The following is a 23,073-nucleotide window of genomic DNA, read 5'->3' as shown; positions in this document are numbered from 1 at the left end:
GCACAACTATTGCAGCCTGATGTTTTTAAAGAATCAATGTCTCTGCTGTTTCAGTGTATCTGAACAAGTATTTATGTACACAAAAGCTTATATCTAAAATTAAACTTTGTTAGTCTTAAAGGTGCCACCGGACTCAGATTTTGCTCAAATGATGCAATGCTCAGTGTATGAATAGCAGATAGGTATAGCCACCTTTGAGCAGACACACATTGCTTTCCAGACATTCCACAGTCTGAAGTGAGACCTAGCCCAATAAGCTCCCGCTTGGTTATACTGCCTGTGATAGTATAAAGATTATTCAACCAAACCACATCCCCCAGTCCTTGTCTGTGTGGGTGTCTAGAGCTGAGTTGGGCAATAAAAGCAACCAATATGACCAGCTGGCCTAGGAGCATGGCAGGGTGATGGGAAACAGAACCTTGTCAACAGGTTGTTATTGATCTTAATGGTTTATTACATAAGAGAAGCCATGTTGGATCAGGCCAATGGCCCATCCAGTCCAACGCTCCGTGTCACACAGTGACCAAAGAAACCAGGTGCCATCAGGAGGTCCATCAATGGGACCGGGACACTACTTCAAGGGATAAGTTTAAAATCCAAGTAAATCTTGCAGGTGAGAAGCTGAAGCGCAAACTTAACCAAACTGTAATCCAGAGGAACCCAAGCTGCCATCACAAAATAATTATGTGGTTCTTCAAAGCCCTGTTCAGTGCAGAAGACAAACCTGATATACAGATGGCCGGTTATAAATGCTAAATTTTTTGTCCTTGTTGCTCAGCAAGGCAGTAGTACCTTCTGCCAGCTTTACATCAAGATCTAGCCCTCTTATGCTATGCCTCCCTAAACCCAAATCCCCTGTAGAAACTGACCTCAAGGACTGGAGTTGGAGAATACACACTTCAGTCTGCGTTTGAGCATGGTTTCTTATAGTCCCACCAGGCTTTAAATGCCCTAGTGAGAGGTGGTGTGGCTAGAGTGTCAGTCTAGGGCTGGGGAGCCATGGGTTCCACACAGCTTTGAAGCTCATCAGGTGGTCTTGGGTGAGTCATAGAATCAGAGAGTTGGAAGGGGCCGTACAGACCATCTAGTCCAACCCCCTGCTTATTGCAGAATCAGCCCTGAACATCCCTGTAGAAATATGTCAGACCACTCCAACTCATGAATGAAGCGGGGGCAGGGAGAGCCATATATGCCACCCTGAGTACCTTGATGGGAGAGTGGAATAAAAATGTGAGATAATTTTCATGAAGGAGAGAGAGAGGGAAAGAGCTCTGTGGTTATCTCCATTGGCTTGACAGTGAGTGCTTGTGTCAAGCAGAGAATACTCTGTGTGCACAAAGGGTTTTACTTTTTCAGTTTTACCTCCATGGCAAGTCCAGCTTCATTCTCAAAACAATGACTTGAAGATTCATTGTCTCTTCTCCCCTGCCCCCCACCCCCTTTTGAACTTACAGGGACATTAAGCTAATCTTCTCATCAGCAGCCTGTGTCAATGGAAGCTTCCTGAAAAACAGGTAAATTGCCATTTTGTGAGGATCAATCATATTGTGAGTGTTGACAGGACAAATTAATCATGGATCTAGCAAGCATTTCGGTGGATGATAAGTCAACTTATGATTATATTATGTGTTTGTATTATTTTTGAAATAGTTATGTGCTTATTAAGAGGAAAGTGCCATCAAATCACAGCTAACTAACGGCTGCTCTGTAAGGTATTCAAGGAAAGAGAGGAAAAGAGAAGTAATCCAGCATTTAATCCAGCATCCTGTTTCTCACAGTGGCAAATCAGTTGGCCTGGAGGGCCAACAAATAGGCCAAAAAAACAAGGCCTTCCCAGAGGTTGTCTCCTAGCACTAGGTTTCAGAGGTTTACTTCTTCTGAATATGGAGGTGCCCTTTATTAATGGCTAGTAGCCATTGAGGGGCCTCTCCTCTATGCATCTAACTCCTTTCTAAAGTCATCTACACTCATGGCCATCGCTACCTCCATTGTCAGTAAATTCCACAGTTTAATTACTTATTGACTAAAGAGGTCTGTCCTGTATCTATTACCCACCTATTTTGTCTGTCCTGTAATTTGCTGCTCGTCAACTGGGTGACTCCAATGTCTAGTATTATGGGAGAGGGAGGGAGAACAAAAGCTCTGTTTCTCTATTTTCTCTGCCTCATGCATTATAAACCTCTGTCTTATCTCTGCCCTAGCACTCTGCCCTAGCATTCCCTCTTCCCCTCCACTATTTCCTGCACTGAAAGGTGCTCCACATATACTGACCACCACCCCCCCCGGGCATTTTGAAATAGCTGCGAGTCCCCATAGTGGACTTGTGTACTTTGTACTATCTAGTTAGGCCCTAAATCAGGGGTTTCAAACAGAAAGGGGTGTTGTTAAATTCTGCTTCCCTCTGTGTTCTACCTAGGGCCCCAAATGGCTAATGGCTACAAAATCTAGAAGTGTTCACCACACAAGTTGATAGAGGATACCCCTGGTTTCCCCACGATTGTCATGCAGTTCTCTTCACACCCGCAGTTGATCAAACATTTTTATAATTTCTCCATAAAACAAGGAATTGCAGTTTGTAATCCGCTCTTATCTTTTCAGTCAAGATGAACATTTCAGAACTTCTCAGGAGGCTTCTGGTGTAAATATGTCTGCTGTGCTCCTTTTCTCTGACAAGATTGCAGAAAAGCCTGAAATCTACAAAGTGGTAAGAAATGGCATGGAAATCTCACATAGCATGCAGAATAAAATGGCATTTCCCAATTTTTTGCATCAAAGGATATGTCTCCACCAAATATCACAGGAATTTGACCTGGTTTTGCAGGCAGTGGTGCTGGTCCAAAAATAAAATTTGCAGTGACTCAGATCAACTTGAAAGCTTTTAAGGTTACCAGAAATCTCCATCAGCTGCATATTAAAAGGGAGGGGGGAAGGGAGAGAAAATAGATATTTTTGGATTATGCTGTACGTTGCAATTAGCCTTACTGCCTAAACTAAATGTTCTATTGCTACATCACATTACATTTTTCTTCTTTCTTCAAGGTGGTGAATGCTGTTAAAAAGCTTGTGCAGTCCCTGCATTCTGCTGCTATTTCTCCTGAAGCACTCAGAGTTTTTGTCATCATTCCTGTAATCTTAAGGAAGCAAGACCTCCAGTCGGACTCTCTGTTTAGCCAGTTGGCACACGCCATTGTGGCTCTTCAGCTTGAAGGCAGGCAAACTCTTGGTAAGGAAGGGGCTGGTAGCTGGATATGGCTCTAGGGTTCCAAGGAAAGGGAGACCACAGAGAACAGTTCTCTGCAGGCAGCAGTACATAACCAGTTCAGTATATAATGAGATACTGCCTTTACAGAATCTCTGTGGTCCAGTGTAGACGTCCCCTTCTTCAAGGATCTAGTGGACATCTATCAAAGACTTTGCAGTATAAAGATGAGATCTTTAGAGCGGCTGTACATCCCTAAGGACCTCTTTGGGCTTCTTCAGGTCCTACAGACACTCTATAAGGTAAGTGAAACCCTTGAACTGAATCCCTGAGACATTTACATAGCATTGGTGAGGTGTCTAGTAGGCAAGTTCTCCTTGGCTGTTTTTCCCAACTGTGATTTTCTAGTGCCATGCAGTGGTGACTGGGGATGGGGAACCACACCATGAAGTTCTATAGCAGTGGTCCCCAACCTTTTTGGCACCAGGGACCGGTTTTGTAGAAGACAATGTTTCCATGGACCGAGGGGCAGGGCAATGGTTTTGAGATGATACAATTGTGCACTTTATTTCTAAAGTGCTTGGTGTGGGGTGAAATGTGCGGACTCTTATCTGGGAGAACCGGGTTTGATTCCCCACTCCTCCACTTGCACCTGCTGGAATGGCCTTAGGTCAGCCATAGCTCTCACAGAGTTGTCCTTGAAAGGGCAGCTGCTGCAAGAGCTCTCTTAGCTTCACCTACCTCACAGGGTATCTGTCGTGGGGGAAGAAGGTAAAGGAAATGGTAAGTTGCTCTGAGACTTTGAAATTCGGAGTGGAGGGCAAGATATAAATCCAATGTCTTCTTATTATTACTACTACATTGTAATATATAATGAAATAATTATAGAACTTATGGACCGGTTGCTAAAAGGTCATGGATTGGTACTGGTCCATGGACCGGGGGTTGGGGACCCCTGTTCTATAGCATTCTTCCCCAGCCTTGCCCTTAACAAAGAGGCCATCTTTGATGCAAGAGAAGCACTGCACCTTTCCCAACACAGCCGAAGTGTTGCAAACCCATTTAGTAATGCAGGTCTGAGAAGTTTTCTTTACCATTTCAGCAAAGATCTTACTGATACATCCTTGGAAAGATAATTGTGAATCATGGGATGCTTGCCCAGAAATAAATCTTAAGAGTGTGAGGAACAAGATCAGCTTGGCCATGCTTACATCTTATATATTTGAGGAGATTAATTAATTGACTTTGATAAAGTCATGGATTTCACATAATCCATCCTGTGAAAAATAGCCACATGCCAAACACCCTGTAATCTCTCAGATATGGGTTGTGTAAGACTACAGTCTTTCTGAAGGTGCTTTGGTGAGACTCTCAGAAAATTTATTGCATTGTTTAGTCTTAAAATAGATAGGATAAAACAAGCTATGTATGTCTTTCTGTTTCTGATTACATTTACATGTGCAAGTATTTTTGTAGTACTGTGATTCTTTAATAGTTAATCATTTAAGTGTGATTAGGCTGGTTTTAAACAAAAATCATGGAAGATAAATATGTGTGATCTTTGACTGGGACACAGGGTTTTCACTTGACACCTGAAAATAAACTAGAGAATAATCATCTCCATATAACCTTGTGGTTTAGCGCTTCATGTGCCTCTTCGAAACAAGCAAAGAAACTTCCGATTGGCCACACTCTCCTCTCTCTCCTGATACTTCCTTTGGATAATATACAATTGCACTAAAACTAAGGCATTGCTTTGCATGTACTGCACAAGGTCTGTGATGGGAAGAACTAAAGGGAAAAAAGGTGGTAAAAATCCCCCAAACAGACAACCAACAAGGTCAGCGTCTGAATCAGAAGACGAGCCGCAGCTTGTTCTCCTTAAGAGAAAATGGCGTCGAGAGGAACGAGTCCAGATACAAGTTTTCAAACAATGATAATGAACGTTCTCACGGAAATGAAAAATGAGTTTAGTCAAGGCATTGACTGTCTAAAGGGGGGATTGGATACAAAAACAGAGCTGGGGAAACTTCAAGGAACTGTTAAACCAATGCAGAAGTTTGAACAACTGATGACGACAATGAAGTATACAGAACTAAAAGCAGAAAGTTTTTTGTGTAATATTAAACAGGAAGGTTTTCTGTGTAATATTAGTTATTAGTTTAATGTTATTAAGTAATATTAGTAAAGTTTTTTGAGTTTTATATAGAAATGCAAAATAGATAGTTGGAAATATATAAATTAAGTTTGAGGTGAAGCACTGGACGTTAGGAGGGGAGCCGGAAGAGCCTCCCCACAATAGCCTCTAACAGGAGGGAGGGTCTTTTCCCCACCCTGCCGAGTTCTCTTGGCTTCAGAATGAGAGGCAGTCATTTGGCTTTCCTTTTCTTTTTTTTTAATCTAGATGAAGCTGACTTCTTGGAAGGCAAACTGTTGGGGGAAAATGTGATAACAGATAGTTAGTGGAAGAAAGTTTAATGTAGAAGATATCAGATTGATCAGATCAATCAGATTGATATTATTCAAATCCCTTTATCGGCATAGAGATAAAAAGTACAGCATAGCAAATTTACATGGAGTTTCAGCTATAAAAACCAGTCAAACATCAAGAAGGGGAGCTAGTCTTTTGCTCCCTGATTGTTATGGCAGCCAAAAGGTACTTTGCAACCAGGCTTGTGACATGGGAACACTGGTCAGATAGTAGAAAAAAAAACTAACTTCGCTTCAGGTAATCCATAAAAATTAGACAGAATAGGTTTGATTATGCAGTCCCACACTTCCCCATAAAAATCACAATAAAGTAAGACATAGGCGACTGTTTCAACGTGCCTTCCATTACATGGGCAGACTATCCTGATAAGGGATGTTGGCAAACCTCCCAGACAATACCGCTGAGGGTAGAACATTGAGTCTTGCTAAAAGAGCGGTGTAACTGGGGTGAAGTAATCTGGGAAAGGTAGGCAGCAGGCAGCCCATGATCTGGGAAGATACCAAATGCTAAAGGGGAACAAGTTTTATGTCCAGAAGAACAAAGGGACTGTTTCTCAATATCTAAGATCCTCTGTTTCAGGATTCTGAATGCCTGCGTTTCACTTAGCATACAGAGGTTGTCCAAGGGTACACCTATGGAATGTATTTTCTTCTGGATCTGACTATACCAAGTGGAAACGAAGGAATCCACTAGCATCATACGGATATAATTAGCAGGGTCTGCCCTAAAGTGTAGGCATAGCCAAAACTATAGTTAGTAGCCTTGCCCTGGTCTCAATCAAATGGATTCCAGTCTTTAGACACATTGCAGCATAGCTGACACAGTTGGGGACCCCTAAAATATGGCATAAGAATGCTGCCTGAATTTGCTCAAGTTGGAAATTGAGGGCGCAAACCCAAATGGGGATCCCATATAACAACTGAGAAACTGTTTTAGCATTAAAAACATGAATGGCAGCTGGGACAAATTGGTTGCGTTCTTGTAAAAAAAGCTAACCACTGCAGACGATTAATATTATTGTTATTATGGTGATTAGGATAAAATGAAATAGGGGGAACTGAATGGTATTAATGGGTGATATAAGATAAGATTTAGAATAGAAATTGATTCTTGGTTCGTATAGGTGTTTCGGTTGGATGTGGGTTAACTGAAGAATGTGGATTAATTGAAGAATGGCTGTGATGGGCAGTATCATTTGTTCCCATGTGGATCAGGAAAAGGGATAATAATCCGTGGGCTTGCTAAGTCTTCCGATCCTTTCTGTCACATCCTGGATGCTTGCACCTGGCAGACAGCAGACCTCTTGGGATGACAACTACAATTGGCACACTTTGGGCTCCACTCCTCTGAGCAAGAAGTCTCCAATTACCATCACCCTCCTCTTCCTATATTGGAGAGTGGAAGCTCAGGCTTCGTATCCACAGGATCCTGAGAAACTTTCTTAAAGCTTCGCAGAGACTGGGGAAGTAGCCCTTGTTCCAATGGTTCAGAATCAGTTACTGTGGGGAGATCCTGGAACCTATTGCTGAGCAGAAGAGGCTCAGAACATCTCCTGATTTTCCTGCTCCTTCAGGTTACATTTTTCTGCAAACCCTCCTCCTGTATTGGGTTCTCTTCCAATTGCTGAGATACCACTTCCTCTTCTTCCTCTTGTTCTTTCAAGAGTGCCTCATAGGTTCTGTCAAGAAAATCCTCACCTTCCTTTATACACTGCAGTGTGGACAATCATGCCTCCAGTCCCCGTATCTTCTCCTCCAGCAGGGCTACTAACTTACACTTGCTGCAAGTGTAATTGCTGCTACTCTCAGGTAGAAATACAAACATCCCACAGTCTTTACATGTAACTGCCTCATCTCCCTCACCAGCCATGCTGCTGCAATCCATTTCAAAATTCTCTTTATCTTGACTTCCCTGCAAATTCCACTACCAACTGCCACTTGAAACTACTTGTGAGGAACTACCCACCTTTCTACAGAATCCCCAGGCCAAGAGCCCTTAGGCTCATGCCTCTGGCAAGGAGGAGCCTTGCAATTTAAAGGCTCAAGCCCCCACCCACCTTTGACTCAACAGCCAGAGCAACAGTTGAGGCCAGCAACCACCCTCAGGCAAACAGGCTCTCCTCTCTCAGCAACAACTACACAAAAAAGACACACAAAAGCAATCAGAAACCCCTCTCCAGCAGGCAGCAAGCACTCACACAGTTCCCTCCCACAGCAACTCTAGGTAATGCTACCCAGCAGTTTTAGAAAAGCAAATCAACACTCACCTTACCAGCAGTTCTGTCCCAGCTCCAAGCACCTTCCTCTAATGCAGCTGAGCCACTTCTCTAGCACTTCCTGCAGCTAATGAAGAGTCTTGTGGTAGCTTAAGAACTGACAAATTGATGGTGCCATAAATTTTTGTAGCACTTCCTGCAACTAATGAAGTGAGCTCTGACTCATAAGAAGTTTACAGCGCAATAAATTCGTTAGACTCCAATGAGTCACAGAATGCTTGGGTATTTTAGGTACAGCAAGCTGACATGGCTACTGTTCTGGAACTTGGCCTTATGGAAGGTGTTAACATGCTGTCTTTATTTTGTGTTTGGACTGTTGGTTTAATGTTATAGTGTTTTAATTTTTTTTTAAATAGAAAGTAATCTTTATTATATATCTTCCTTGGTCATTTTTCTAAATGGTTGTTTTTACAGGTAAATTGCAGGACTGGTTTCAGGATTCAGGAAAAGAACTTCTATGTTCCTGAAGTGAAAAAAATGCTGCGCCCTCTCAGTTGGAACGACATACAAAATCCTGAAGAAGTACGTACAACATCAGCCAAATGTACAGCTGTCCTTAGTGGTTCTTATTGTGTTGAGGTTCATGTTTCCAACATAGTTCTCAAAGATGGAGCAGTTTACTGTACCTCTGAGAATAAACTGTATTCCCCTCCAAAGTCTGAATGTAGTTAAGAGCTCCAGTTCTCAAAAATGGTAGTCTGATTTGTGGGACTGTAATGCATAAGTAGACCCTGACAGAGTTGTGGTTCTTTTCCAAGTGGCCAAAAAAGGGACTTAATATATGTTGTCACAGCAACATTATGGCCTGACAACCTTGGGGGGGGGGGGCAGCAAGATGAAGAAATGAATTAAATTTCACATTGATTGGTAGACAGTTCTTTGTGGGCTTCTTGTTGGAATAAAGCAAGCCAAACAGAATTCTACTAGAGGCCTTTCAACATGTGGCATGTTTTGCTACCAAACATTCATCTAGTTCTTGTCTGGACTCATCTCACTAAATATGCTAATCTCGTTCATCCTTACATCTGTATTCTCACCAAGAAGGGCTGTATATCCTCTTTATTTTATTGTATTTCTTTATTTGGAATAGTAGATTGGAATAGTTATTGTAATGAAATGTGATGAATAGTAGAATGTAATGTACCGTAACTTGGAATGGTAAATTGGAATGTATTTCTTTGGCTTGGGGACAGAAGAGAGATAATAACCAGTCACCCCACATTAAAAAAAGGATGCTGTTAGTTACCTCCAAAGCTTGAGATGGATGGAGCATAACAACAGGGTCTCGGCAATTATTCTCAATATTCTACAATTAAGAAGGGTACATTTACACATCAGTCTCCAATGTTGATATATTTATTTGCTTCATTATGCCCCCCCCCCCCAGAATTAAATCCAAGCAAATGATGACTGTATAAACTAACCTTATTTTAGTTTGGTCCTTGCATCTGTTAAACATCTTCATTATGTTCTGTGTTAAATTTGCTGCTCACCCTCTACCTATATGTAAATTTCAATGTTTCTGAAGAAGTGTGCATGCACACAAACGTGAATACCTTGAACAAAAAAAATTGTTGGTCTTAAGAGATACTACTGGACTCGAATTTTGTTCTGTTGCTCCATACCAACCCAGTTACCCACCTTAATCTAGCTTCCAGAGGGGCAGCCTGTAAGACACCTGATCGCATGTGCTGAATATTTTATTTTTCTATTGTATTTGTAAACAGATAGTGAGAAGATTTCAATCAAAGCTCCGTGAAGTGGTGGTAAGGGTGACACTTCCTACATATTTCGATTTGCCTTATTCTGTCAAATGATCGGCTGGAGCTCTTTGCATATCACACAAAGTATGTCTTCCAGCATATTTTTACATGATCTAGAAGAGATTTAGCTAATGGGGAAACATTTTGATGGTATCTCCAGAAATTGTGCAGTTTTAGTGTGCCTGTAGTAGATGCCTGTAATAGCAAAAGCAAACTCCCTTAGCTGTCGGATGACTGTACACTTCACATCTCCCTGTCTACTTTTTCTTGTTGTGCTGAAGTGCTCACAACAATATCTGTTGTATCTGAGACCCCTCAGATGTCACTCAGTAATACCTCAGGCCTTGGGACTGTCATGCCAACTTTCCCTCTAGATTCTGAGCATTATTCCATTCCTTCTCAGAGATACTGAACGTGCTAGGTAGATGACTGTTTGGCTTTCTCTGACTGACCTTTGAACTTCTGCCTTAACTTCTGATGAGCTCTGCTGTTGCCCCCAAGTGCTGCTTTCCGAATCAAACACATGACAAGGCAGAGGGGCAACGGGTTATTCATATATTGGACTTCTAAGGACAGGATTTCTACTAATGGATAACTCCAGAAACTGTCAAACACTGGCAGGTGGGAAGATGATTGTCTGACACCATTGCCATTTTTGAGAGGGGGAAATAAAAACACTAATATATGAATTACAGTCAAATGCATTTCAAGTTCTCACTGCTACAGGATATCGGGAAGCAGCACTCCTGTATTCTGAACAAATTTTTAAAATCTGATTTTAAAACGGCTCTGTCATTTTGCTGATTAACTTCCCCTTTGTCGTTTCAGTTTGCTTTTTTCACTTTCGATGAGATCCCTTGTGTCTTGGATATGGAAGCAAAGGTTCTACTGCATGGTCTAAACTGCTACGTGTTCAATGCTGTGTACAGCTGGGTAGGTTCATCCCCACAGATGCCTAACATAATTGCAAAGCATGCTAGAAGTTTGTTGACCTACTGTTTGTGTCCTTGTAGCCAAAGGATGCAGTCACACAACTAACTGTGAGGAGACAACATCTGGTGGAAGATACGTGGATGTGTATAAGGAATATGCAAGACAACCAGTTCCAGTGCTTCCTCAAAGTAAGAAATTACACTTCATTTCTTCTGGCAAGCTACAAAACATTCATGTCTTGTGCTGTGTTCTACTGAAACGTTTTGCAAGTTGGTAACACAACTTGCACGAGAGCCCTGTGCCGCAGAGTGGTAATCAATCAATCAATTTATTCGGCCAACGTACAAGGCAAGCCAGTACAAGTCAAGCGCAGAATGGTGAGCTGCAGTACTGCAGCCAAGCTCTGCTCACAACCTTAGTTTGATCATGGCAGAAGCTGGGTTCAGGTAGCTGGCTCAGGGTTGACTCAGCCTTCCGAGGTCAGTAAAATGAGTACCCAACTTGCCGGGGGGGGGGGGGGAGGGGTAAAAGTGTAGATGACTGGGGAAGGCAATGGCAAGCTGGGTACACCCTGTAACAAAAAGTCTGCCCCCAAAAAGTAATAATGTGACATCACCCCATGGGTCGGTAATGACTCAGTGCTTGCTTAGGGGGCTACCTTTAGCACATGCACAGCCCCTAATATTCTGCAAGAAAGGTTTGGCATAGAAATATTTTAAATAAATAGATACATGTCAAAATTTCCAACTTATTGTTACTAATGCTCAACTGAGATGCAGCAGAGCGTTAATGCTGAGCCCCATCTCAGACATCAGTCACATTTGGCGCAGCTACATTGACGTCTTTGGAGTTCAGCTGTGGAAAGAGCTCCAATCCAATTCCTATCTGGTGCATTTAACCCTGTTGAAATTAACAGGGACAAGCTAACTGCCACCTGGCCTGAACAGGATTTAAGTTAGATTAAGGAGAGCCATTGTGGTGTAGTGGTTAAGAGTCCAATTTGGGAGACCCGAGTTTGAATCAGATTTGTGCCGCGGAAGCTCACTGGCTGGTCTTGGGCCAGTCACCCTCTCTGACTGACCAACCTCATAGGGTTGTTGTGAAGGCAAAATGGAAGGAAAACAACGGCTTTGGATCCCCCGTTGGGGAGAAAGGTAGGGTACAAATGAATTAAATAAATTCAATTAGATTGGGGACAAAGATTTGCGTCTGTAGGCACTCCATGGATTGTACCAGGAATCCTTGATCCTTTGTGACTCCCCAAATGGTGCCTGCCAAATATTCCCAAAGACAGCTGTTGTGGGAAGGTGTTCTTCATGGCACTGTTCAGCTTTGCAGTTGGTGTATTGGCAGAAGCATTTTGTTTTTGCATTTGTGTGTATGTCTGCCTGGAGTCACAGTTGACTTCTGGTGAACTTGCTGGGGTTTGGACATTTCAGAGAGGTGGCTTGTTATTGTCTGCCTCTGTATCCTCGCCCTGGTATTCCTTGGAGGGCTCCCTTTCAATTACTTGCCAGGGTTGGCCCTGCTTAGCTTCTGAGATCTGGCAAAATTGGGCTATGCAGGTCAGGGCAGCAGAAGCAATTCTTAAATCTTCAAGAAGACCCAGAGAGGAGAGCTGCCTGAAAGGGAGAGATTGGTGGGAGATTTCATCATGTGTATCCATTACAGTGTGATAGATGGGATTTGGCTAGTATTGCCCATTGTAACCTGATAGAATTGCTTTGATCCAGATGGCAGATCGTTATGTAGCAAAATACTTGTAGCAGAGGTGGGATATCTGTGTACGTCAACATTTGAACGCCTGCCCAGGACTCAAGTTTTCACACTTGGGATAGCGTTTTCCCCTGCTGCAACAACAAAAGCCCAAATAATGTTTGGGAAAGGGTTAATGCTCAATCCCAGTTTGGTGTAGTGGTTAAGTGCATGAACTCTTATCTGGGAGAACCAGGTTTGATTCCCCACTCCTCCACTTGCACCTGCTGGAATGGCCTTGGGTCAGCCATAGCTCTGGCAGAGGTTGTCCTTGAAAGGGCAGCGTCCTTGAGAGCTCTCTCAGCCCCACCCACTTCACAGGCAGTGTTCCCTCTAAGCTGAGTTAGTGTGAGCTAGCTCACAGATTTTTAGCCTCCAGCTCACACATTTTTGTCTTAGCTCAGAAAGGATGACCCCAGAGCACAGTAATTTACGCAGTAGCTCACAACTTTAATGCTCACAATACTCTGCAGCTTAGAGGGAACATTGGTCACAGGGTGTTTGTTTGAGGGGCAGGGGAAGTAAAGGAGATTGTGACCACTCCGAGATTCAGAGTGAAGGGCAGGTTATAAATCCAGTATCTTCTTCAATAATGTCCAGGTTTATTCATTTTATAAGAAAGGAAATATCAGTCTGTCCCTCTGCAAGTTTCCTTTTGAGACTGATGAATTTCCATTCCATGTGGCTTAACATGATGCCATCCATGAAGTTTTATTCTGAGTATAAGCTTTTGTGCACACAAAAGAATAAAACTTGTTGGTCTTAAAGGTGCCACTGCACTCAAACTTTGTTTTGTTGCTCCAGACCAACATGGCTACCCATCTGAATCTAATGTTTGGAAGTTACTCTTTTCCCTACAAAAAAAAAAGGGGGGGGGACACACAGACTGAAGTGAACACGTGTTTCTTTTTTCCATGCCCAACCTGTGCTTGTAAATTCATTTCTCTGCTATATTCCAATAAATATGTATTTTTAGAAAATATATATGTATTTTTAGAAAAAGATACACACTGCCCTTTTCTGTCAGCAAATATGTTAATGGTGAACATCTGTCCTTTGAGGTGGAAAAGATTTTCAACAGATACAGGTAATTGGGCACAGGTTTTATCCAGATGTCCTTACTCCTACCTGTTGGCCCTCCTCTGAATAGGGCCTTGTCTGAAACAACAAGAACACTGATAGACATCCGTGTGTGTGTGTGTGTGTATATACAAGTATTTACACCTCCAAGTAGACTCATTTGCACAGCAGGGACTCATTAGTCCACACCCCCGATGACACCATTGTTTCACATGGGGCTTTTTTGTAGAAAAGCAGGAGCTCATTTGCATATTAGGCCACATCCCCTAATGCCAAGCCAGCCAAATTGTATTCCTGTTCAAAAAAAGCCCTGCCTCCAAGGAATACCAGGATTGTGGCACGGAGGCAGGCAATGTCAAACCACCTCTGAACATCTTTTTCTTTGAAAACCCTATGGGGTTGCCATAAATCAGCTGAGATTCTTTGGCACTTTCCACCACCATTTACTTACTTCCATTTACTACCCGTGGTGCAGAGTGGTAAAGCTGCAGTCTAAGCGCTCTGTTCACAACCTGAGTTTGATCCTGGCGGAAGCTGGGTTCAGGTAGGCAGCTCAAGGTTGACTCAGCCTTCTCAACCTTGCTGGGGGGAAAGTGTAGATGATTGGAGAAGGCAATGGCAAACCACCCCATTAAAAAGTCTGCCGTGAAAACATTGTGATGCGACGTCACCCCAGAGTCAGAAATGACTGGTGCTTGCACAGGGGATTACCTTTACCTTTTACGCTTGCAAATGAGTGGCAATACTTGCACGTCTAAGCTGGATTTTAGACATATAATGAAGTACACTCAGTGGACACGTTCTGGAGATTTCACAAAGCCACTTCCACAATAACAGAAGATTTTACAGAACAGATAACATAAAAAGAAATTTTGAGGCTTTGCTAGAAGGCTGTACCTTACTTTAAAGAAAACGGGGGCAGTCATCCTTAAAATCCACAAGGAGAAAAATATTAGACTTTCCTGTTTGTTTTTATTTTGTGCTGATCATTTTCGTAGCCCTGCAGGTGAATTACAACCTTTCTGCATACATCAGTTCAAACAGCCAGGGTACGTGTACAAGACAACTCTGTAGCTAAATGCAAGAAAATATACCACCTGACCACCATGTCTGATTTCAAATTATCTATAACCTGAGAACCCAACTTCTAGTGCACAAAGGAACAACTTCACACTTTACAAAATTCCTGCACAAAAGACTCCTCTGTCTGTTGCTTGTGAAGCATCATTCATTGTATGTTAATCCAGAATCTGTAACAACAAAAAAACTATTCCATAGGGTACCTTTGCACAGAGGTCTTTCAAAGAACTTGGCAGGTTGTCTGTTTGTATTTACCTGTCCTGCTCTTTAGGCTTGTAGTATCTCAGCCCTAGCCACCATGCATACAAAGAGAGAAAGTGAAGCTGGTGAAGGCAGTCTCGTCCACAGGCTTTGGTACATCATGGAACTTTCTTGTGCAACCCCCTAGTTTCTTCTCCACTTAATGGGATTTGATGCTACATGTCCTGAACAGGGGAGCTCCTTGTGCAGACATTCCACTAAAGGGCATGTAGCTCTCCTGATTCTGGATGCATCTTCAATGGAAATGTAGTTAATCCACTGTGGGGTCCATCATTTGCACTCTCACTTTCAGAGACAAAATGTTAAGGATCACTAGCGTATTCTCTGTTAACACACCTTCTGCGTCCTAGTTGTGGCGGAAGAGTGTCAGGCCCATCCAGGTCCAGAGGTGGAAAAACACATAAACGGGGATCGTAATGGGAAGCAACAGGCTGTAGAAACAGAGGCTGGTTGCACTAGTGCATCCCTGAGGAAAGTCTTCATCCACGCTGGCCGAATAAAACAGACCAGCTAACGACAAGAGTGGAACGAGTACAGTCATGGTAGGAAGCAACGGGAACATTTTCCCTGTCCCTGCGTTATCTTTCACCTTCCCTTTTTTAAAGGACCATCGTCTAGGTCTGTGCAGGTCCCTTTCCTTGGTTCTCCTTGCCAATCATCCTTGCTGCCTGGGGTATCATATTAGGAATGCCATCAATGATGGGATAAGCAATGCTCAGCTCTTCGTTAATTAACTCATTGGTGGATTCTTCATACCTAGTAAATAAGAAAGAGCACAGATGCATGATGGCTTAGTGATTAAAGCATGTGCTTTGCATACAGAAAGTCCCAGGTTTAATTCCTGGCATCTCCATTTAAAAGAGTCAGGTAGTAGGTGATGCAAAAGATCTCTCTACCTGAGAACCTGGAGTGCTGCTGCCAGTCTAAGCAACTGATAGACCAACGCCTATTAGCCACAGTGTGTGTGTATATATAATTTTTTTGCCACTGTGTGACACAGAGTGTTGGACTGGATGGGCCATTGGCCTGATCCAACATGGCTTCTCTTATGTTCTTAACGCCAGTGTAAGGTAGCTTTGGGGATGTCTATACATTGGATTTATTGGCTTAATAAGCAACAAGTAGTATTTGCAGTTGATTTATTAACTGCTTTTCCACCAAACTGATGTTCAAAGTAATGCAAACCTATCCATGACATGCAGTATTACATATAGGGTTCACAAAACCTTGTTTGATGACATGCAGTATTACATATAGGTTCACAAAACCTTGTTTGATTGCAACACTCAAAATCATCAGGGAACAAACCCTTCCATTTTAATCTCAACTGAATGATCTCCATGTTTTAAGGCCATCCCAGGGGGCCTTGATGGATTATGCCAGTCTCAGCTCTAAAGGGAAAGCAAGCCACAGTTTGAGGTCAGAAGAAGAAAAAGCCCTGTGGCCTAATGTGCAAATGAGTTCCTGCTGGGCTTTTTCTACAAAAAAAGCCCTGGTCCTGACCAATCTAACCTTGGTTTAGGCCTGTTCTTGTAAAACAGCACCATGCATGAGCCTCAGCAGCTGAGCAAATTAATTGAAAAGCCAGGATATAGGCAAATCAAATTTTTAGTATAGTGCTGATGTTCCCCGCCTCTGGTATGCCTATCTTATGTTCAAACTTCTGTCCTCCAGGGAGTCTTTTCAGTTGTTTTATGCATCTGCCCCTATATTCTGGAATGTACTGTTAGACAAGTCAGGTTTCTCTGGCTTCACTAGTGCCACATATAAACAGAATGTTCTAGAACATACATGTTCCACACATGTGACTGTGGATCACACGCTGAAGATCAGCAATGTCTCAAGAAAGCTTTGTCATGACTCAGTTGCTCATTAGGAAGCTCTTGATAAGCTTCTGAGAAGCCCCCAAATTTGAACATGCACAGTTTGGAGGAAGACCACTGTAATGTGTTGGTTTTTGATGACCCTCATCCCAGTGACCAGGGTACATCTCATGAATTCCATGTGAGAGCAAGCATACCAGCTAGGGAGAACATAAGAACATAAAAGAAGCCATGTTGGATCAGGCCAATGGCTCATTCAGTCATGGACTGGAGCACCAAGATGGCTGCAAAGTGTGATGTTAAAGCTAATTATTAGAAGCACACACTGCAGCGTGCTTGGCTTTAAAAGCCATTACATGCTTCCCTTTAGAGTGCACATGATTTATCCCGAAAATGCAAGCCAATGTGCGGGGTGTGATGCAAGCTTGAGGTGAGAGTTAGAAAAAGGAAAGAAGGGGGAGGCGGGAAAGAAAAAAAAAGCATAAGGATCGACCTATGGAACGAAACTGGTCAGAACTAATTGATACTGAGTTATAATGGGGAGGGGGGAATAAGCCGGTTTTTTTAAAAGCGAGATTGCATGCAAGGGGGGGGGGGACCTATAAAGTGGAGGGAGGGCGCGGCTGACCTGAGAGGCTTCTTGGACAAAGGGCAGACGAGGATGTCCAGTAGGCCGGGCTCCAAGGGCGGGCGCTGCTGCTGCTGTTGTCCTTGGCTGGCTCGCCCGTTCTCCGGAGCAGCGGCGGCGCAGAAAGCCCGCCGTGCCGCCGCCTGCAATCTTCCTCGCCGCCAAGTCAGGAGCCGGAACCCGGGCAGGGCCAGCATGATCCGCCGCAAACTGCTTTCTGCAGGCAGCAGCTGCAAGGGCAGGCAGAGGGAGGCAACCCGGCGGTGCAAGCAGAATTGCTTCCTGCCCGGGCGACAAAAACAGTCCCCGAGCGGCCGCTGGGACTGCGAGTCGGGTTCCTAGTCGACACTGAAGAGCCTCAAGCTTAGGCAGGCGTGCCGATGGGGGAGTGAAATCCCACCGAATGATGGAGTGGGTTGCTGCGGAGTAAATTGCACCGGGGGGGGGGGGGGCGTGGCGGGATCGGGAAATAAAAGCTGCAGTTCTAGGCGCGCTTATAGTTTGGGAAAGCCCAGTGCAACCTGCTTCCGAGGAAAGATGCGTGGAATTTGGCTGTGCGGCTGCAAGCTTGGGCATGTTTGCATGGGAATATGTGAATTTTATCGAGTTCTCTGGGTTACTCATGAGAAAACCTGAGTGCGCTCGGCGATTTCTGCCCTCTGCACAGCTAAATGACGGTAAGACTCATTTGACTCCGAAGGACGGTTCTGAGCACACCAAATGAACGCGCTTTGCAACTCTTACTTTAGAGAAGGACTATTTCTCGCTGACTTTCAAGTAAACACATAGGATCGAGCCGTGCTGTTGTAATCCCGTGCAAATTTACTCGGAAGCAAGCCCCACTAAATAAAGGTCGATTTGTGTGTATGAACAAACTATTTATTGTAAGGGTAAACAGTTTTTTCTGCTCTCTGGTATGCTATACTTAGACTTTTTTTCGTTGTTTTCCAATTCTGAAATGTTAGTCTGTGGCATTATTTCATATTTTGTGCTGCCTCGCTGAATTATTTCTATATTTTGCAATCCACTTTCAGAAAGATGGCCTATAAATGAAATAAACGATGGTTGGGCTGCACAGTGATTTCAAATGCTGCCCTCCCAGAACAGGTTGGCAGTCGATCCAAAACTTTTCTTGAAAAACGACATGCCCAAGGAATAGCGTAGGGTTGCCAACTTCCAGGTGGGGCCTGGGGATCTCCAGACTATAGAGATTGGTTCCCTTTGAGAGAATGGCTACTTGGGCGGGTAGCCTCTGGCATTATGCTCTGCTGAGTTCTCTCCCCAAACCACGCCCTCCCCAGGCTCCACCTCCCAAATCTCCAGGAATTTCCAAACCCATAACTGGCAGGCATAGAATAACCAGGTTTGTCTGCGGCAGCAAAAATAAACTGATCTTATGGCAGGTTTTTATTTTAGCATAAGCTTTTGAAATGTTGGTTTTAACTTGACGTGTAGTGTGTCTTTTACCTTACCTTAGAACAAAAATGAGTTGTGAAAGCACTAAAAGATTCCTGCTTATGTTCTTGAAAGTCAGTCTTGTTGAATTCAATAGATGCTACCTCTGGTAAGTATGTGGGTAGCCGTTGTTCCATAGCAGTATCCAGAAACCAAAGCTATGATTTTGTTATTGTCATAGTTCTCTTAATAAAAGACATTACCTGGCTTTCATATGCTTTTGTATATTAAGGACTGCAACCTCAGTTATTAAAAGTGCATGTACAATGTCTTACTTGTAAGTAAACATGCTAGAGATGCACAGTTACTTGAGAATCTGTACCATTTAAATTAGTGAGATTTACTCTTGAGTAAGCATGGTTAGGCTTGGTGACATGAGCTGCAAGTCCTGCTGGTTTGGGCAATCAAATATGATTCCCATTTCAACCATGAGCTTGTTGGATGTCACACAACAGTAGTGGAAACTAGCTTAGGCTAGACTGGGGGGTGCCTGACTGTGAACATGAGCAGATAGAGTCGGCAGCATAGTCCTCAGGAAAGTCCACCAAGCTTCTATATTTGGAATTGCAGCCCACTTTTCTCCTTGGTGGGGAACAATGTGATTTATGACATCATTCTGCAGTCTTCCATTATACACTTGTAACAGCTCTGTTAAATATGTTAGACTGAGAGTATGTGACTGACCCAAATTCATACAGCAAGAGTCCATGGCAGGGTGGGGATTCTAACATGAGTCTCCCAGATCTTAATACAGCACTCTACCCACTGTGTCATGCTGCCTGCATGCTACTGGTGGGAGAAAAGTATTCCAGAAAGCTAATTATACTTAACAATGTACAGTAGATCAGGACTTACTTTTGGAATCTGTCTCTTCTTTTATTTGATGTCCTGTAACAGTTTGTTAGGTTGAGGAGGGGAGCTATCTTTTGTATGTTTTTCTGTTTTGGTTTTAATGGATGTTTGCCACCACCTAAGGTCACCTAAAGTTGCTAAATACATGTAAGTGAGCATAATAAATAATCTGACTACTATGATGTTTTTCAGGTATGTTTTGATGGAGAACCTGGAACTGATGATGGAGGGCCATCCCAAGAGTTCTTTACAGTCCTCAAAAGGGAACTGTGTGCCCCAGAAGCACAGATCTTCCGGCACTTTGAAGAATCCCACCTGATTTGGCTCTCCAGCCAGGTAAGATGGTTCTGCTTCCGTTCTGCGGTTATTTATGCCGTATCTTATTTATTTATTTTATTTTAGTAAATTTCTATTCCGCCTATTCCCCGTAGCGCTCAGGGGGGAGTACAACATATAATAAAACAATAAAATACAATAAAAACATTTTAAAACAAAGAACTCAACAGAACTCAGATTATCATGACATTATTAGCTAGAAAAACATGTCTCGCAGAAGCAGATGCAAATCTTTTTGATCTAGTATCCAGGATTACATTGAGTGAAACCATGCGATGCTGGAGATCCACAGTTGGATCTTCAGTGCGTCAGCAGCAGCCTAGTAAAAGTCAATGAATTGGGACCATAGATCTTGAGTTGCGACTTTCAGTAGTGCCTTTGCCTTCCCATGACCTCCAAAAGTGGAGTGTTTCCTTTTCAGGAAGTGGTCATAGTTCATTGGTAGCACACATGCTTTGAATGCAGAAGGTTTCAGGTTCAGTCGTTGTAATCTCCAGATAAATGGCGTCAGGAAGCTTGTCGCAGGGAGACTTCTGCTGACCCTAGTCAAACTAGACAGTCCAGAGCTGGATGGACCAATGATCCACTGAATATAGTCAAGATCCTGTCTTTGGGTGCTTTGATGATGATTTTCCAAGAAGCATCCACAACAGCAACAGAGCATTCACATGACGTTTCCCTTCCATTTCCTTGCCTCAGTCCTTCAGTCACCATTCCACTCTCCACCACCAGAGGGCTTAAGAAACCCTGGTAGTTACTTGTTTCGGAGGGTAGCCCTAGAACAAGATTTGAATCCAGTCGTGCCTTTAAGACCAGCAAATTTAATTCTGGGTATAAGCTTTTGTGTACATACACACTTCTTCAGAAACAGTGAAACAGACTTCTACAACTGTTACATATAGGTTGGGGGGGGGTTGGTTGCCAAGAAGGGCTAGTTAGAGTTAAGATGCATAAAGTAACTAACTGGGTGAAAAGTATAGCTAAAATTGGATTAAGGCAGTTGATGGGATCTGTGAATTAGCAGCAAAGTAGCATACAAATACAAGATTACAGCCTCTTTTTGAAAGTTCCCCCTATTTGGCTGTACAGATTAAATGAGACAGGCCTTCCAGACAGAGCAGAATTTCTATACTAAGTTGCTGAAAGCCCTGTTGGTTTGCAGTAGAGTAGCTATATTAGACCCTTATCTGATGAAAAGAGCTTTGACTCTCTAAAAGCTTATGCCCCCAACAACTTTTTGCTCTTCAAGGTATCTATCTGGTTATAACTGGACATTCTCTTTACCCATTCAAATATCTTATCCCTGCATTGCACATATGCTGAATTTTCAAACCAGGTACCAGCAGAGGAAGATATATATTTTCTGATCGGGACTATATTTGGAATGGCGCTCTATAATATGAAGATCGCTGCCTTCCCTTTCCCTCTTGCTCTGTTCAAGATGATGGCAGATATTCCATTGACTCTGGAAGATTTGAAAGAGCTCTCTCCTATAGAAGGAAGGTATGGAGAAATATCTCATCCATAGATCCATTCATTGTAAAACGAATATTGGAGGAGTTATGTTTTCTCTGAATTTATGTTCAGTTACAGGTCCTATAGTTTTAAAAACCTTTCTTTATAGAGGCAAGGTATCCAAAGTTTTCAGTTCACTACATAGCTAAGCTACCATGGAAGGAAGGGAATAACGTCATCTTTCCTTGCTGGGAAACTCCCAAGGGTTTCCTGGAAAGCACCCTGGTAATTGGACCTCCTGAGAACATCTATACTGACCTGCTTAGAAAGTATCCCTTTAGGGCAGTTCTAGACAAAGTGGATAGGGTAGAAAAAACTATGTAGCTCCTGTGAAATCTAGCATGTGTGAGAGAGGTTAAGAGAAATATCCCAGAGGACTAAATTGTACTAAGCAAAGCCAAGATATGTCTTTATGAAAAAGGAGAAAGAGAAATTGGAAAAGAATGGTTGGAGTCAAAAAGTGCAAAAAAAAAATTACAGGAAAGAGGCACATGACACACAACTTAAGCATGTTCACCATGCAATCCTGTGCAGAATTACTCCAGTGTAAGCCCATTGATTTCAATGAATTTAGGCTGAAGTAACTCTGAATTCTCCTAGAAGCTAAAATGACTGAACTAAGGCTATTGTACTTTATGAGAAGACAAGAGACGCTGGAAAATACTATAGTGCTAGGAAAAGTTGACTGCTGGAGAAAAAGGAAGACTCAACATGAGATGGATTGATCCAGTCAAGGAAGCCCCAGCCCTCAGTTCATGAGACCTTAGCAGGGCTATTAACTAGCCTAGGACATTTTGGAGAATGCTAATCCATACGGTTGCTGTAAATTGGAAGCAGTTCACAGCACGCAGCAGTTAACTTGACAGCAGTTAACACACACAGACATTCGCACCTCTGCATAGGATCGCACTGTTAGTCAAACGCCAGTTGCCTTTAACTTATTCCTAAACAAATGTGTTTAGTGTGTTACACTTTGCTCTTTTGCCTACTAGGTGTCTTCAGGCCCTCTTGGACGAGCCATACGATGACATTATAGAAAGCATGATGTTGGATTTCACTGTAAGACATACTGATACTCTTTTCATAGCCCTGACTTGTTGCAGACGTACACGGGCAAGCCACTTTTGTTTTCATGTTGATCAGATTGTGAATATAGAGTTGCACTGTGCTAAATGATTCACAGAGTTACTTGGAAAAAACATTAGAGACTGTGCTCTATATTACTATGTGTAGCTTGCAGAAAATAGGGTCTGACTATGGAACTTTGCATAATTTAATATTTCATGTTAATACTTCTGCTTTGCTTCAGTTTGTCAAGTACTGCACAGTCTTAATTCGTGATGACCTCTATGTTTGCTAAATCATAAATAGTTTATTTACTGAATGAAGAAGTTACAGAACAAGACCCCGTCTTGGTAGAACTTGGTAGACAGTCAGATATATTAGCTAGTCCAGACCGTTACTCATTTGAGCAAAAAGCGCCTTTTTCTACCAATTAAATATTCCCCTCCTCCCACCCCCGCTTTGCTCAAATTTCAATCAGAGCCAGTTGCAACCAAAAGCGATAGTCTCTGAGAGAAGTTGACCTAGATACCAAAGCCTACCACATACCTCAGGTGAGAAAAGG

General features: G+C 42.8%; 3 protein-coding genes across 3 annotated transcripts in view; 1 reads left to right on the top strand and 2 right to left on the bottom strand.

The window, feature by feature from the left end:
• LOC132577602 (probable E3 ubiquitin-protein ligase HERC4) overlaps positions 1-23,073 on the top strand; it is a 50,218-nt gene that overhangs the window by 20,755 nt on the left and 6,390 nt on the right. The window contains exons 10-20 of the mRNA XM_060247389.1: positions 1,455-1,514; positions 2,599-2,704; positions 3,040-3,223; positions 3,350-3,501; positions 8,380-8,487; positions 9,693-9,731; positions 10,557-10,661; positions 10,742-10,849; positions 19,788-19,931; positions 21,268-21,434; positions 22,439-22,505. Of these exons, the coding sequence (XP_060103372.1) occupies positions 1,455-1,514; positions 2,599-2,704; positions 3,040-3,223; positions 3,350-3,501; positions 8,380-8,487; positions 9,693-9,731; positions 10,557-10,661; positions 10,742-10,849; positions 19,788-19,931; positions 21,268-21,434; positions 22,439-22,505 (1,240 nt within the window). The remainder of the gene's footprint in view (positions 1-1,454; positions 1,515-2,598; positions 2,705-3,039; positions 3,224-3,349; positions 3,502-8,379; positions 8,488-9,692; positions 9,732-10,556; positions 10,662-10,741; positions 10,850-19,787; positions 19,932-21,267; positions 21,435-22,438; positions 22,506-23,073) is intronic.
• Positions 14,449-15,399, bottom strand: PIGY (phosphatidylinositol glycan anchor biosynthesis class Y). Its single transcript, XM_060247069.1, has one exon. It carries the CDS (start codon positions 15,397-15,399, stop codon positions 15,184-15,186), a length of 216 nt encoding a protein of 71 aa, XP_060103052.1. The 3' UTR covers positions 14,449-15,183.
• Positions 14,449-17,862, bottom strand: PYURF (PIGY upstream open reading frame). The gene is made up of 2 exons (XM_060247068.1): positions 17,289-17,862; positions 14,449-15,593 (listed from the first exon to the last, which is right to left on the bottom strand). The coding sequence occupies exons 1-2, from the start codon at positions 17,483-17,485 to the stop codon at positions 15,452-15,454; spliced, it is 339 nt and encodes a 112-aa protein (XP_060103051.1). The 5' UTR covers positions 17,486-17,862; the 3' UTR covers positions 14,449-15,451.

This window comes from Heteronotia binoei, chromosome 9 (genome assembly GCF_032191835.1).
Source record: "Heteronotia binoei isolate CCM8104 ecotype False Entrance Well chromosome 9, APGP_CSIRO_Hbin_v1, whole genome shotgun sequence".
NCBI classification, from domain to species: domain Eukaryota; kingdom Metazoa; phylum Chordata; class Lepidosauria; order Squamata; family Gekkonidae; genus Heteronotia; species Heteronotia binoei.
Note: the sequence above shows the minus strand (reverse complement) of the source record. Positions and strands in the feature narration are given on the sequence as shown.

Excerpts from the sequence above, each read along its gene's own strand:
- PIGY (XM_060247069.1), bottom strand. The coding sequence starts at position 15,399 with ATGTTCCCGTTGCTTCCTACCATGACTGTACTCGTTCCACTCTTGTCG.
- PYURF (XM_060247068.1), bottom strand. The coding sequence starts at position 17,485 with ATGCTGGCCCTGCCCGGGTTCCGGCTCCTGACTTGGCGGCGAGGAAGA. Across the intron at positions 15,594-17,288 it reads TTGTCCAAGAAGCCTCTCAG|GTATGAAGAATCCACCAATG; the intron begins GTCAGCCGCGCC and ends CTTATTTACTAG.